Raw genomic sequence first — 12,584 nt, forward strand, 5'->3', positions numbered from 1 at the left:
GATGCCCACTTAAACTCCTCCTCTAGCCTCCTACATAAGATTTACAGATCTAGCATGTGCTCTAATTCCTGGATGCCAGGAATGGGAAGAACAAGTCAGTGGTATCAATTTTAAACCCCAGCAGCACACTTAGTCATTATGTGATCTTGGGATCACGCAAAAGCCTATTGATTTTTCTGAGCATCACTTGCATCACTTATAAAAAATCGGAGTAATCATCCCTATTGACAGGAGTTATGAGGATTAAGTGAGACCTCATTTGCCAGGGGCTTAGTAGAGGGCCTACTCTGCGGAGGATCATTTGGGGTGTTAAATCTCCTATAGATACTCTCCTAGATATCCCACATACAGCCTTCCTGAACTCCTAGATGACACGGGACCTGGACATGCCTTCAGTCAGCCCCATCACCCACCTGTCCACGCCATCACTCCTAGGCCACTTGATGTTGTCCCACACAGCAATGTGAGGGTAGTAATACCTACATCACAAGAGCGTTGTGAAGAATAAGTGACATAACAAAGGCACGGTGGTCTAGTCCACTTCCTAGAATACAGGAGGAACTCAGGACAGTGAAGCATCACCTCCCTGGAAGGAAGTGGCTACAAAAGTTGCCCTTCAAAGAGGGACCTGGGCTGTGCAGATGCACCTGTTTCTGACCTGTCTCCAGCAGCAGCTTCACCACAGAGAAGTTGGAGTGAGACACGCTATAGTGAAGAGCCGTGTTCCCATTGCCATCTGCCATGTTCACAAGCAGCTTCAGGAAGTGTGGGGAGTGGGGCTGGACCCCACGGAGGTAGGCCGCCACCACAGCAGGGCTAGACGACTTCCGGCTGGAGATGCGGAACCACTCTTGACTGATGGTGTTCAAGCTCTGCCTCTGAAATACCAACAGATTCCAGTTCCAGGAGATTACCTGGCCTGGGGTGCTCCAGCTGGGGTGTTCCTTTCCACTAGGAAAAGTCAGCTTTGGATGCTTCACGGCTGTCCCTTCAGCTCCCTGTAACTCCATGTGACTTATTCCTGGAGGGATCAGAGCTAGTGGGGTTGAGTTTGCACCTGTGTGATGAGCCCCCCATGTGAGGTAGAAAGAGGACTGGGAGAGCAAACAATAACTGGTGACAGTGTCCTAGGTGACAGTTTGAATCTACTGTAAGTTTAGCTTGCGTCCCTTGTATGCACAGGATAACCAAGGCCCCGTCTTTCATATAACCAGCCAATATTGACCTTAGCCCAGACTCTATCAGGACTTTTGTGTGTTTTCAATAGCCATAACTAGCAAGTCACAACATTTTACTAATGGGAAAAATGTATGCTGAAAGCTAAGATCAACAACATGGCCAATTTATGCTAGAAAATAAAACCCAAACAGCTGTGCTTGAATTATTTTTGGCTTTTAAGCTTTGCTAGAACCTTCAGAGAAAATGATTTAACAACCCATGGCAGGACCTCACTATCTGCAGTATTTAGCTCCTTTGGAACCATCGATGAGGAGAATTCCAGACATAAATGACATCGATGCTCTGTTACGTGACCTACATGTTTAAAATAGAACATGTTTAAGTTATTTATGTAAGGGGGAGGAGAAACCATGGGGATGTGACTTCACACTCATTCTGGAAAGGGACTGGAGTTGGAGTCACTTAAGCCAATGTAGCCAGGCTTAAGTCCTGGCTCAGTTGTATGACCTTGGAAGTCATGTAGTCATTTTGAACCTTCCTGTCTCAACTACAAAATGTGGGCGAAAAGTCCCTAACCTGTCCCTGGCTCTACACAGTGAGGTTTTTGTACAACCTGCTTTGTCTCGAAGGTGGGGTTGGGGTCGGGGGTACTTTGAACCTAACGTGGGTGTGGTGTCAGGTTTGCACATCCTCCATCACTTTTCTTTTTCTGTTTCTTATTTACTTTGTTTTTAAGTAAACTCTATGCCCAGTGTGGGGCTTGAACTCACAACCCCAAGATCAAGGGTTGCATGTTCTACCAACTGAGCCATCCAGGTTACCCTATGTCTTCTAGGCAGAAACAGTGGAATCTTTTGTGGCTGAAACATTTTTTATATATCAGAATATCTCCCTTTCCTGTGGAATCTTCAGGAGAATCTGGAGAAAGATCCTAATATTAAGGAACATACAGCTTAGTTCTGTAATTCATTCAGAACTACTTATTCTGTAATTCAGAATAAGTAACAGGAGTTTCGATCAACATCCATCCACATCACACACTGGTTTTTTAACAATCTGGGAACAGTTGTTTGCCAAATCAGCTGAGATAAAATAATCAAGATGGGTTGGGCTGAGTCAATCATTTTTTACCCCTAAGCCTCTTCTGCAAGGGAGAACAAAATGGGCTCTAAAATGCTTATGGGTTGTTACACACTGGGGCTTACCAGCTGGCTCTCATGACTTGGGAAAATGTGTCTGTGCCAGTATTTCTTGAGTAAAAGTAGAACCTAATGGTTATCTGTTTACACCTCTGTGGCCATTAAGGTGCCAACAGATATATTTTCTTGCTTTTGGTCTCTCAACCCATAGGTACACGTCAAGAAAAACAGTATAGACTACAGAATTAAATACAAGGGCTTGAGGGTAATGAAACATGCTGCCCACCGCCCACCTTCATTTTATTAATGAGGTGAACTGACTTGTTCAAGATCTCACAGAGGTCCTGGGACTAGAATCCCGGTTCCCATTTCACACGCTCTTCACTCTGCCCACAGCTCTCTCCAATTGTGAGGTGATTTTGAGCCTAAGCCACACAGTTTTGTTTTGTTGATTGTTGTACACCTGACATTCAGGTGCAGCGCCTGATAGCCCTCGATAGTGCCTCTGAGCACCAGGCTGCTTCCTGGTGCAAATGCATCGGTTCCCCTCTCCCAGCATAACCCATCACCTAGGCAGCAGAGTTTGGGCAAATGAAGGCACCCGGAGGAAAGGGACTCCGTGCACACCCACACTGCCGCCTCAGGCGGGAGACCAAAGTCACCAAGCTGGAACTAACAGCTTAAACAGCAGGGACATCCTTCCATGACAATGAAAAATCACAGTACCAAGAGTTGGTCGGTGGTGGCCCCACTTTCTGGCAGATGTTGGCTCAATGCCTGGCATGCACTGAGGAATTCTTCTGAAGGCTTATATCTAAAGAGGAAAAAAAAATACATACATATATATATATATATATATATATATATATATATATATATATATCTTCATATTAATAAAAAAGAAAGTAATCCCCTACCTTAACTTTCGCTTCTCAGCGGCTGAAACACCCACACTGAGCAACTTCCCAGGACAAGGGATATTACACTGAATACAGCCTCCCACAATGAGGCTTGGCTTCTGAACTCTTCTGAAGAATGAGTCAAGCACATTGCCCTTTTAATCCTGCTGTTTTCAGGAGGAGGGAGTAGATCACCAAAGCATTCTGGGGGCCATGGGCCTAACTGCAATTCCTGACATGCTGGGAAAGGAAGGCCTATCTTCCTGACTTTGGCTAAAACATTTTCTGCCTCAGAGACTTGAAAAACCCAAAGAACCCAATCCATACTAGCAAATTTTTTCAGGTTGTTCTTTCATGAAGGGTACCATCAATGCTAACAGAGTCAATAAAATGAAAATCAGTTAAGCTGGGATGCACTCAATGATGAGCACTCTTCCCGTGTTAATATAAGGGCAGACAGACCATCCCGGGGTAGGACTTAATGGCATTGGTCACCAGGAAGCTCTACCCTCATCACATCTTTATAGTGCTGCCATGTTGGAGCAGCCCTGTGTACCCGCTTAGCAGTCAGATCCCACTCACTGCTCGTCACTACCCCTGGCTGGGTGTGGTAGTGATGATTATGGTACTTACTATCCTTATTTCCACTATTTCTTGAGAGCCTACTGTGTGGCGGGCACTGTGCTAGGCATTTTACATATTTTTTCTCATCCAGTCCTCAGGTCAAACCTATCAGGTGGCTGTTACCCACATTATTCCAAATGAGGAAACTGAGGCAACCACAGTTTAGGTGCTTGTGTAAAGTGACCCTGTGGCAGACACAGGATTTGAATCCAAGTGTGTCCAACTCCAAAGACAGTACTCTTTTCATCATGTGACATGACCTCACATCTCTTTCAAAGACGGGGTTATGTCAACATGGCCAACAGGAGAGGCAGAAAAGCATATGGGTAAGAATCAGAAAAGATCTGGGTCAGAATCCCTGCTCTGCTAGCTGCCACACTTAACTTCTCTAAGCCTCTGTTTCCACATCTGTAAAGTTGGATAATTTCTACCTTGCAGGATAATTAAAAGGATTATCTAAGATAGTACATGTAAAGTCCTTCGCATTTCTAGTGCTGGGGCCATGTTAGCTTTACACGTAGAGCTCTATGACAGGATATCCCATGAAGGCAGGAGTTACGTCTGTGCCTAGCATAGATTAGAAACTCAGTAAATCTGGTGAATGGAGAGAAAGATGAACAGATGAACAAATAATGGAATAAAAGGGTGAAGAAATGCCCTTGCTCTTTCTCGGAGGATCAATGCTCCCATCCGTGCCCATCTGACTCACCTCTCAGCCTTGGGATGGGGGAGGTCTTCAGGAGGCCCACCATCCTGGCCTGAGGTGCTGGTGCCCTCTGGGATGCCCTGCCCTGCCTTGCAGCCGGGGTGGGCCTCCTTGCCCCGCTTGTGTTCTGTGCCATCACATTTCTTCTCAGCCTCGCTGTCAGACAAGTCTTCCGGGGAGCTGTCCTCACCGCTGGTCTCCTCGCTTGAGGTGGTCTCATAGCTGGAGAACAAGACAAAGGTCACTCATTCTGTGCTTTCTACCCGGTGCCCAGGTCAACACATATAAGAACCAGGTGGGCTTCAGGTAATAATTCCCAGCTTGCTAAACCACATCTCCATTCTCTATACCTGCAGACCCGGTTGAGGGGACTCCCAGGAACCTTATGTCAGAGAAAGATGTGGTTAAGAGCTGTGGCTTTAACACCAGAGGCCATTTGGGGAGAAAAGATAATTAAGTGAGCTCTTTGCAGTGAACATGTAAATAGCCCATACCCTAATTGGCCAATGCATTTGGAGGATTCAGACAAGCAATCCAAGATTCTCACAGAAGCATTTTTTCGGGAATCCTAACGTGTTGTCTAGAGAGGGGCCTAGATCTAGGCAAACATCCCCACTCCCACCCTGGATCCTCTGAGTTGACTGACAAATCATCACGTCTCCAGGTGATTATGAGGCTTCCCTTTAGCTCCCCTGTTCTAGCCCAGCTGACCTCTGAAAGGAGGGACCCATCTGTATCTACTCCCAGCAGGGTTCCATGGGAAACCTGAACAGTCAGGGTACCTGAACCCAGCATCTGCCTTTCCTGGCTGCAGCCTGTTTTAGCTATTACTTGCAACAGCAAAAGCAAGGGCACGGGCCCCTTGACTTGTGGCCCCTCCTCCCCAGGAGTGATCCTTATATTCAGTTATGTGCAACTCCACTGAGGTGACAGACCACAGACCATGAAGAGAAGTCCTGGAAGATTTATCGATCCTTCTGCCGATAGTCAACAGGAGACCCCGAAAGAGGATGCTGCAGTTAGGATGAAGATTTCGGGTGCTGGGGCCATTGGACACTGCCACAGAGACCAGGGGAGACCAGTGGCCACGGCTTCCACAGAACCCCCTCATGCCCTTTCTCTGAATGATGGCCCCTATGGAAGGCCCCTGTGCTCACTGGATTTGCAAACCCAGCCTGCTCCTTGGCGTGTTCACATTCTGTCTTGTTTAAACCAGATATTTCTTCTATTGTGCTTGGAACCACCTTTTACTTTTGTGATTAAGGGAGTAGGGGACATACTACATTTACCAAGCTGGTCTTGTCTTACAGTTGCTTCCATAAAGACTTCACCTGGATGTCAGTTCATTCATTCAACAGAAATTTATTGAGCACCTACTATGTGTCACACACTGTTGTAAATGCTATACCAAAGTACCTGTCCTAATTGAGTTTATATTCTAATAGGAAAACAACAGAAAGTAAACGTGTAAACAGTATAATTACACAGTGATAAGAACAATGAGTAAGATAATAAAGGACCATGGGATTGAGTAATGGGAGGAGGGGCTACATTAATTAGAGCAGAAGTTTTTTCACCCTTGCTGTACATTATAATCACTTGAGGGGATATCAATTCCCAATATCTGTGCTGCACCCCAGACTAATTAAACTGGCGTTTTCAGGGAGGGGACTCAGACGCTGGTATTTTTAAGGCTCCCCCAGGGTTTCCAAGGTGCAGCCAAGGTTGAGAAACATTGGACTAAAGTGACAAATACTGAAGAATATCTGGGACAGGAGCACTTTAAGAGGTGGGGGAGATGGATGGAAGGACAGATAGCAAATGCGAGGGCCCCAGCATGGGCCCAACTTGGCACATTTTAGGGAAGAGAGACAGGAGCCAATGGCAGACACTGAGGCAAGCTCTAGCTGCAAGATTGACTTCCAGGTTTGGGCACACGGCAGGCACTGTCAGGGGCATTTCAGAAGGGGAGAGAGAGAACCTGCTTTTAGACTTTTGAGATTAGGCTGATTCTCCTTTCCTGTGCATGAGCTGGCGAAAGCTGAAAACGGCAGCGAAAGCTGACGTTAGTGGCCATGAGAACAGCAACCCTCCTATGACATCCCATTTCCTTATATCTGACGTTTTCCTTGCAGAACCTGCAACAGTGCCGTCACTCTTATTTGAACCTGGTGTCTTCCTTCTGATCTGACCTGAATGAAGCAGGGGTTCCGACCCCTTTGGGGCCACCACCGGGGCCTGCCACTGGCTGGGTCATGTGCCCCTCCTTTAGGCCTACAGTTCTTCCTCTACACATCTCAGCATATCAGCATTTTCTCTTTACTTCTTGTCTTCTCCCTGCCCTGTCCAAACTATGAGCTCAGGGCAGGGACCATGATTTATTTCACTTTTTTTATGACTGACACCTAATACATTTGTCAACATTTAATAAATGTTTGTTGGATGACTGGTCTAGAAAATACTCTGAATCCAGGGGCGTCTGAGTGGCTCAGTCCATTAAGTGTCCGACTCTTGGATCTCACTGTTTTGTGAATTTGAGGTCTGAGTCGGGCTCTGTGCTGGCAGTTTGGAGCCTGCTTGTGATTCTCTCTCTCCCTTTCTCTTTGACCCTACCCCACTCATACTCTTTCTCAAAAAATAAAATAAAAAAAAAGAAAGAAAATATTCTAAAGCCGATGATTTACTCTCTAGAATATATAAGGTTTGATTCATGTTCTGAGTCAATAGGCATTGGTTGCTTTTCTTCACGCTAAAAGATGTTGGATTGGTTTGCAGTAAGCTAGTTAAAAGGAAGAAAAAAACCTAAATGGATGAAATTTGAAGTTCAACAAACTAAGAGTTTGTCCTGGTTTCAGTGTTTGTTGTGCAGGTTAAATGTCTTCTGTAAAGGGCCCATGTGCTCCCCAAATTCCCAGAAGCCACCTGGAATCCTGGCCCCGGGGGCACCAACACCGAGACATTAAAAGCACAGGATCCGACAGACCACCACAGCTGGCAAGGAGCCAAACACATGCAAACCCAAGATGGAGTTTTAAAGGGCTGTTAATTCCCTTGAAGAAAAATGAGAACCAGATGCTTCCCCCTAGGAAAAGAGAGCACTAAGGACAACAGCGGGATGGGAAGTGTGGAGGGGGCAGTCTGGGCTTCACGAGCGATGCTTACCCACCGTTAACCCCAACAAACTGAAGGTTCTTTTTGGTCCCATTACCTCCTGCACGGAAGCCATAGTCTTTCTTTTTCATTATGGACTTAAGGCTGGTCGACGGGGAGATCTCTAGGCAGACACAACATCACAGGTTAGAATGATCTTGGGGATACCCCAGAATGCAGCGAAACCGGTACTCTTGCTTTGAGCAGATACACACTGAAGGTATGTGAGGGGGTAGAAAGGGACAGAGCACTAGATAATGTAAATCAAATATTGTGAAGGTCTTTGAGGAGGTCTGGCCTTCTGGTCAACACCAGCTGACCTGTCCCTGTCCACAAAGCCCTTCTGAGTGTGGATGGTGGAGTGGAATTAGTGGCACTCTTCCAGAAGAGCCATGTGGTGTGTGTGCCATTATCGTCCCTGTTTTATGGGAGGGAAATCTGAGGCTCAGACTTGCTCAGTGAATGGCAGAATGGTCCATTCACATGACCTCTGCTCCAACACCCACCTCTGCCGGAGGGCACCTCAGTGGTCTTTCCTGGCTCACAAGCCAGTTGACACCTGCGATGCAGGGCAGGTAGAGCAGACACGTGAACGAGAACGTGGCTTCTTTTGCTGTGCTCACAGTTATGGGAGGCATTTTCCAATGGGCAAGACTGGAAATAGCACCGACATCAGGAAAAAGCAGCCAGTTTATGATCTGCGGCAGGAAGCAGACTTGCAGCCCTGCTCGTTGAGCAAAGCAAAATATGGTTCCACTTTATGCAACAGAAAAGTGTGTGATCTCTTACAAGAGGAAGTGTGCTCAGCCAAAGGGTCGACTTCCACATGTATCGTTCAATCTCTCTCTTACACACACACACACACACACACACACACACACACACACAAAGTATTCAGTGAAATATTTCCGATCTCAACATCATGCTCCTCCAAAACCAGGCTAGAGAAAACCTCTACTGTGCAAGAACCAGAGAGGACCACAGGAATGCAAGAGCCCAGGAAACAGCGAAGGCAGGCTGAGGTTTAGAGTACACACAGCCAGGGCCATTCTTGCCCTAGACATTGCCTTTGCGCCATGCAAATGAGGAACAGGCACCCCTCTGGCTGGACACAGTGCTGCAGACTTGGCGAGTGAGTGTGGGCTGAATTTCTGCTCCCGTTTAACTTCCCTGGCCGGCATCTTTGTGCCCTGTGCTATCTGCACAGCTGTACAGGCCTGCACAGCCTGCAGTCAGGCCCAACCTTAGACCAAGGACAAGAGTAGGGGCACAGAGCCTCCACTGTTACATAGATGGGTTTTTATTCCACTGGGTTCCCCGAGCTGCTTAAACCTTTTAAAAATACATATATATGCATGCAATTAAAATCCTTTTTCCCTTTGACTCGCCAGGTAGAGGAGAAATGGTTCCCTGTGTTGGGGACCAGTATTTACCCATCAGCGGAGAGGAGGCGGGGGCCGGGGGCTCCTTCTGGGGTGGAGCGTGGGCCGAGTAGGCAGACAGCAGCAGGTTGAGGGAGCTGAGTAGCTGGCTCTGGATGCTGCTGAGCTTGGAGGCAGGCTGCTTGATGGCACTGGCCAGCTCCGGGTACCCGTGCTCCAGGCAGCTCCATTGCTCCTGCAGGAGTTCCTGGATCTTCTTAACATATTGCCCAATAGTGGCATCTGTTGGTGAACTTGGTGGCCTCCCTGGGCGCTCCTTCCCTGGCAGCTCTGAACTGGCCTCCTCCCTCCCTGCCGGAGGAGTCTTACTATCACTGCTCCATGGAGAGCCTCCTGGTCCCTTGCCCAGACCCTTGGCTCCCACCTGAGGGTCCCCCTCAAGCTCAGAGCCTGTTTCTTCGATCCTCAGCTCAGTGGAGAGGCAGCTATGTAAAGAGGGCGTGAGGACCATCTCGGGTCCTTGTGGCAGTGAGAGCTGAGATGGTGGCATGAATTCTGCTGGGCTCCAATCCCCCGGTTTGTGGCTGTCCTGCCCCCATAAGAGCCCATTCTCCTCTCCTCCAGCCCTCCAGCTTTCAGATCCTGTGCTGCCCAGAAGGTTGACCTCAATGCTCTTGTCACACAACTCCCTGGTCAAGAGTCCATGGAGGGGGTCAGTGTTGACCACGGCGTCAGTCTGGCCCTGAGCATCTTTGGCGTTCTCATGGCTAAGTTTATCTGCCAGTTGAGCTACAGTGCACTCTAGTTCTTGAATCCTCTGCCCTCTAGCCTTGATTTCCTCCTCCTGCTGCTGGAGGGCAGCTCTGACCTGGGCCAGTTCCTCAGTTCTTCCAGATAGCTCACCCTCAAGGGCAGACAGCTGTTGCTTCAGGCTGGAGATGCTGACGGGATCCATCGTGGGGAGGCCCAGGCTTTCCTCCGTGACCCGGACGCCAATGCTTCTCACGTCTATCTCCACAGGTGGTGGGGGTGGGATCTCGCTGATGTTGAGCTCTATTTCTTCTAGGGGGAACTCGTTCTCAGGGATGGGTGATGGCAGAGGTGGGGGACTGGGTGTTGGGGAGCCAGGGGTGACCACTACCTCTGCTTCTGGGGTTTTGTGTTCATCTTCTTCATCCTCGAGAACTATCAGTGCATCCTGGGATGAGAAGGGAGGACTTGGGAAAGAGAGGTGATTTGGAGCCTCCTCATCATCTGCATCCTCTGGAGGCTCAGCGCCTTCCTGGACCAGCTCTGGAATCCCTGGCACCAGGTCCCCAAACTCTCTGACTTTGGGTTGAGTTGTTGCTTGTGGGGTGGAGTTTTGAAAGCCCGCAAATCCATCTGCAGGGCCAAAGGTGCCATCACAGACATTGCCTTCACCCTGAAGGGGAGGGAGGGCAGGAGGTGTGGGGGGACCTGAGTTTAGGCTTGGGTCCTCAGAGGCCCTGTTTTGCAGCAGTGTGGCTGGCATGCTGGATGCCCTCAAGAGCTGGGGCCGTCCACTCCCGGAGGCCAGCTCAGCCTCCCTGGGGGATGCAGCCTCCAAATGTCTGGCTGTCTCTGCCAGCAGGGCCTTCCTGTGGTAGCTCACGTCACTCCCGCTGGTGGAGGCTTGCACATGTTCACCAGGTGGCAACGACTGGGCTTGCTCCTCTGTCCCCAGCGGCACCTTCCTTGGCACCACTGGGGACCAGTTTTGGTGGGGAAGAGCAGCATGGGGGCGAGCCCTGCTGTCAGGAAGGCTGAAGTTTCGGGGCAAAGTGCTAAACTTGGCCTGCTTGGCCCTTCTGTGGATAGGAATCCTTTTGATGGTGTTTCCCTTCTCAATGTCATCCACATACTTGAGGAAGTCCAGGTCTAAATGAAAGCCATATGGGGTCTCCACAGAGTAGGGGTGGCTCTTTGGAGGGTCTTTCTCTTCCTCTCCCTGAGAGGACTGGTCTTTGGCTGGGAGACATGTAAAAAAGAAGCACAATGTTAATAAGAATTGCAGGGTGGTGAAGCCGAATATGTGTGATTTAGACTTAAGGCTCTCACATGAGACGTCTCCTAAATGTCCCAGCCTCTAAATTAAAGCTGAGATTCTCACAGTCTTCCGGCCATGCTGAGAGTCCAGGTTATTAAATCAGTGTGTACTTAGCCAATGTCTGCAAGGAAATAGGTAGAGGAAATAGTTTCCAATTTGCAGTATTCATCTCAGTTACTGCTGTGGAATCTGCCCACAGACCAGCAAAATAAAATAGTCTCATACTGTTTTTCTGGTTCTGAGTCATGGTAACTGCTGAACTGAAGTGGCCAGGAATTTGCCGGATCAGGGTACTAATTGGAAATTATGAATACTGAAGGTTTTGAAGGATAAAATATACAACTGCCTCAACATTAAGAAAGAACCTTGCATTATTCAAATAGATACTAGTAAAGCTTGCCGAAGCCAGAGATATCAAGGAGTTATGCCTTCTGTATTATTTAAGCTACCTCATATGTGTCAGCCTTCAGATACAGGAGGATCAGAGAGAATTGGAACATGTAGTCATGCACAGCTCCTGCTCTTTTCCACCTGAAAACTGTTTAGTGCTTTACAAACATGAGTAAAAGTGCTTCACTTTCAAAAGCTCATGTCAGGTGAGGAAATACCATATTCTTCATAGACTGGATAAAAGCTAGTAAGGAAAAAGGGCCATGTCAAAAGGAACATTGGTGTACATCCTCTGAGAGGGGTGGGACTCATGACTTTTCAGGGCAGCCCAGACTATCAGGGGACATTGTGATGACAAAGTTCATCACACCAAGGCACCATTGATTTTCTTGACTCCAGCAGTGAATGCTGAGAACAAGTCAGTCCTTCAACTATTTGCATCCATAAGGACTTCTTCAGGTTAAATCGTCTGTTCTCATGTAACACCCCTAACATTCTGCTAAACATGCTCCAAAATTGCTTAGCTCAGGAGAGAACATTAATGGACAGCACAGAGATCAAGAATGCAGGTTCAAAAGCCTGGTCTGTATTTTGACCCTCAGGGAAATGACTTAGCCTCTCTATGTCTCATCATCTATAAAATGGGAATATCAATAGCAAGATGAGATTATTGTGAGAACTGATTAATTAATATTTATAAAGTGCTTCGCATGATAATAAACACTCAACACGTGCTCAATATTGTAGTTATTATCTTTGTGGAAACACAAAACATAGAAAACCGATGCCTCATAATGGAAGTGGATTTGCCTGGGTGCACAGAAGGGGACAAACTTAGGGGCGCCTGGGTGGCTCAGTTGGTTAAGCATCTGACTTCAGCTCAGGTCATGATCTTGCAGTCTGTGAGTTCGAGCCCTGCGTTGGCCTTTGTGCTGGCAGCTTAGAGCCTGGAGCCTGCTTCGGATTCTGTGTCTCCTTCTTGTCTCTGCCCCTCCCCCACACATGCTCAGTCTGTCTCTTGCTCACAAAAAAATAAATAAACATTAA

General features: G+C 47.8%; 1 protein-coding gene across 4 annotated transcripts in view; it reads right to left on the reverse strand.

Moving 5' to 3' along the window:
• The window catches only part of KANK4 (KN motif and ankyrin repeat domains 4), a 72,814-nt gene that overhangs the window by 13,465 nt on the left and 46,765 nt on the right, over positions 1–12,584 (reverse strand). For all 4 annotated transcript variants that reach the window (XM_027059023.2, XM_027059021.2, XM_027059022.2 and 1 more), the window contains 5 exons: positions 9,131–11,068; positions 7,710–7,821; positions 4,551–4,769; positions 3,045–3,132; positions 659–878 (listed from right to left, as the gene is read on the reverse strand). In XM_027059023.2, coding sequence (XP_026914824.2) covers positions 659–878; positions 3,045–3,132; positions 4,551–4,769; positions 7,710–7,821; positions 9,131–11,068 — 2,577 coding nt within the window. The remainder of the gene's footprint in view (positions 1–658; positions 879–3,044; positions 3,133–4,550; positions 4,770–7,709; positions 7,822–9,130; positions 11,069–12,584) is intronic.

Source organism: Acinonyx jubatus, chromosome C1, assembly GCF_027475565.1.
Source record: "Acinonyx jubatus isolate Ajub_Pintada_27869175 chromosome C1, VMU_Ajub_asm_v1.0, whole genome shotgun sequence".
In the NCBI taxonomy this organism is placed as follows: Eukaryota; Metazoa; Chordata; class Mammalia; order Carnivora; family Felidae; genus Acinonyx; species Acinonyx jubatus.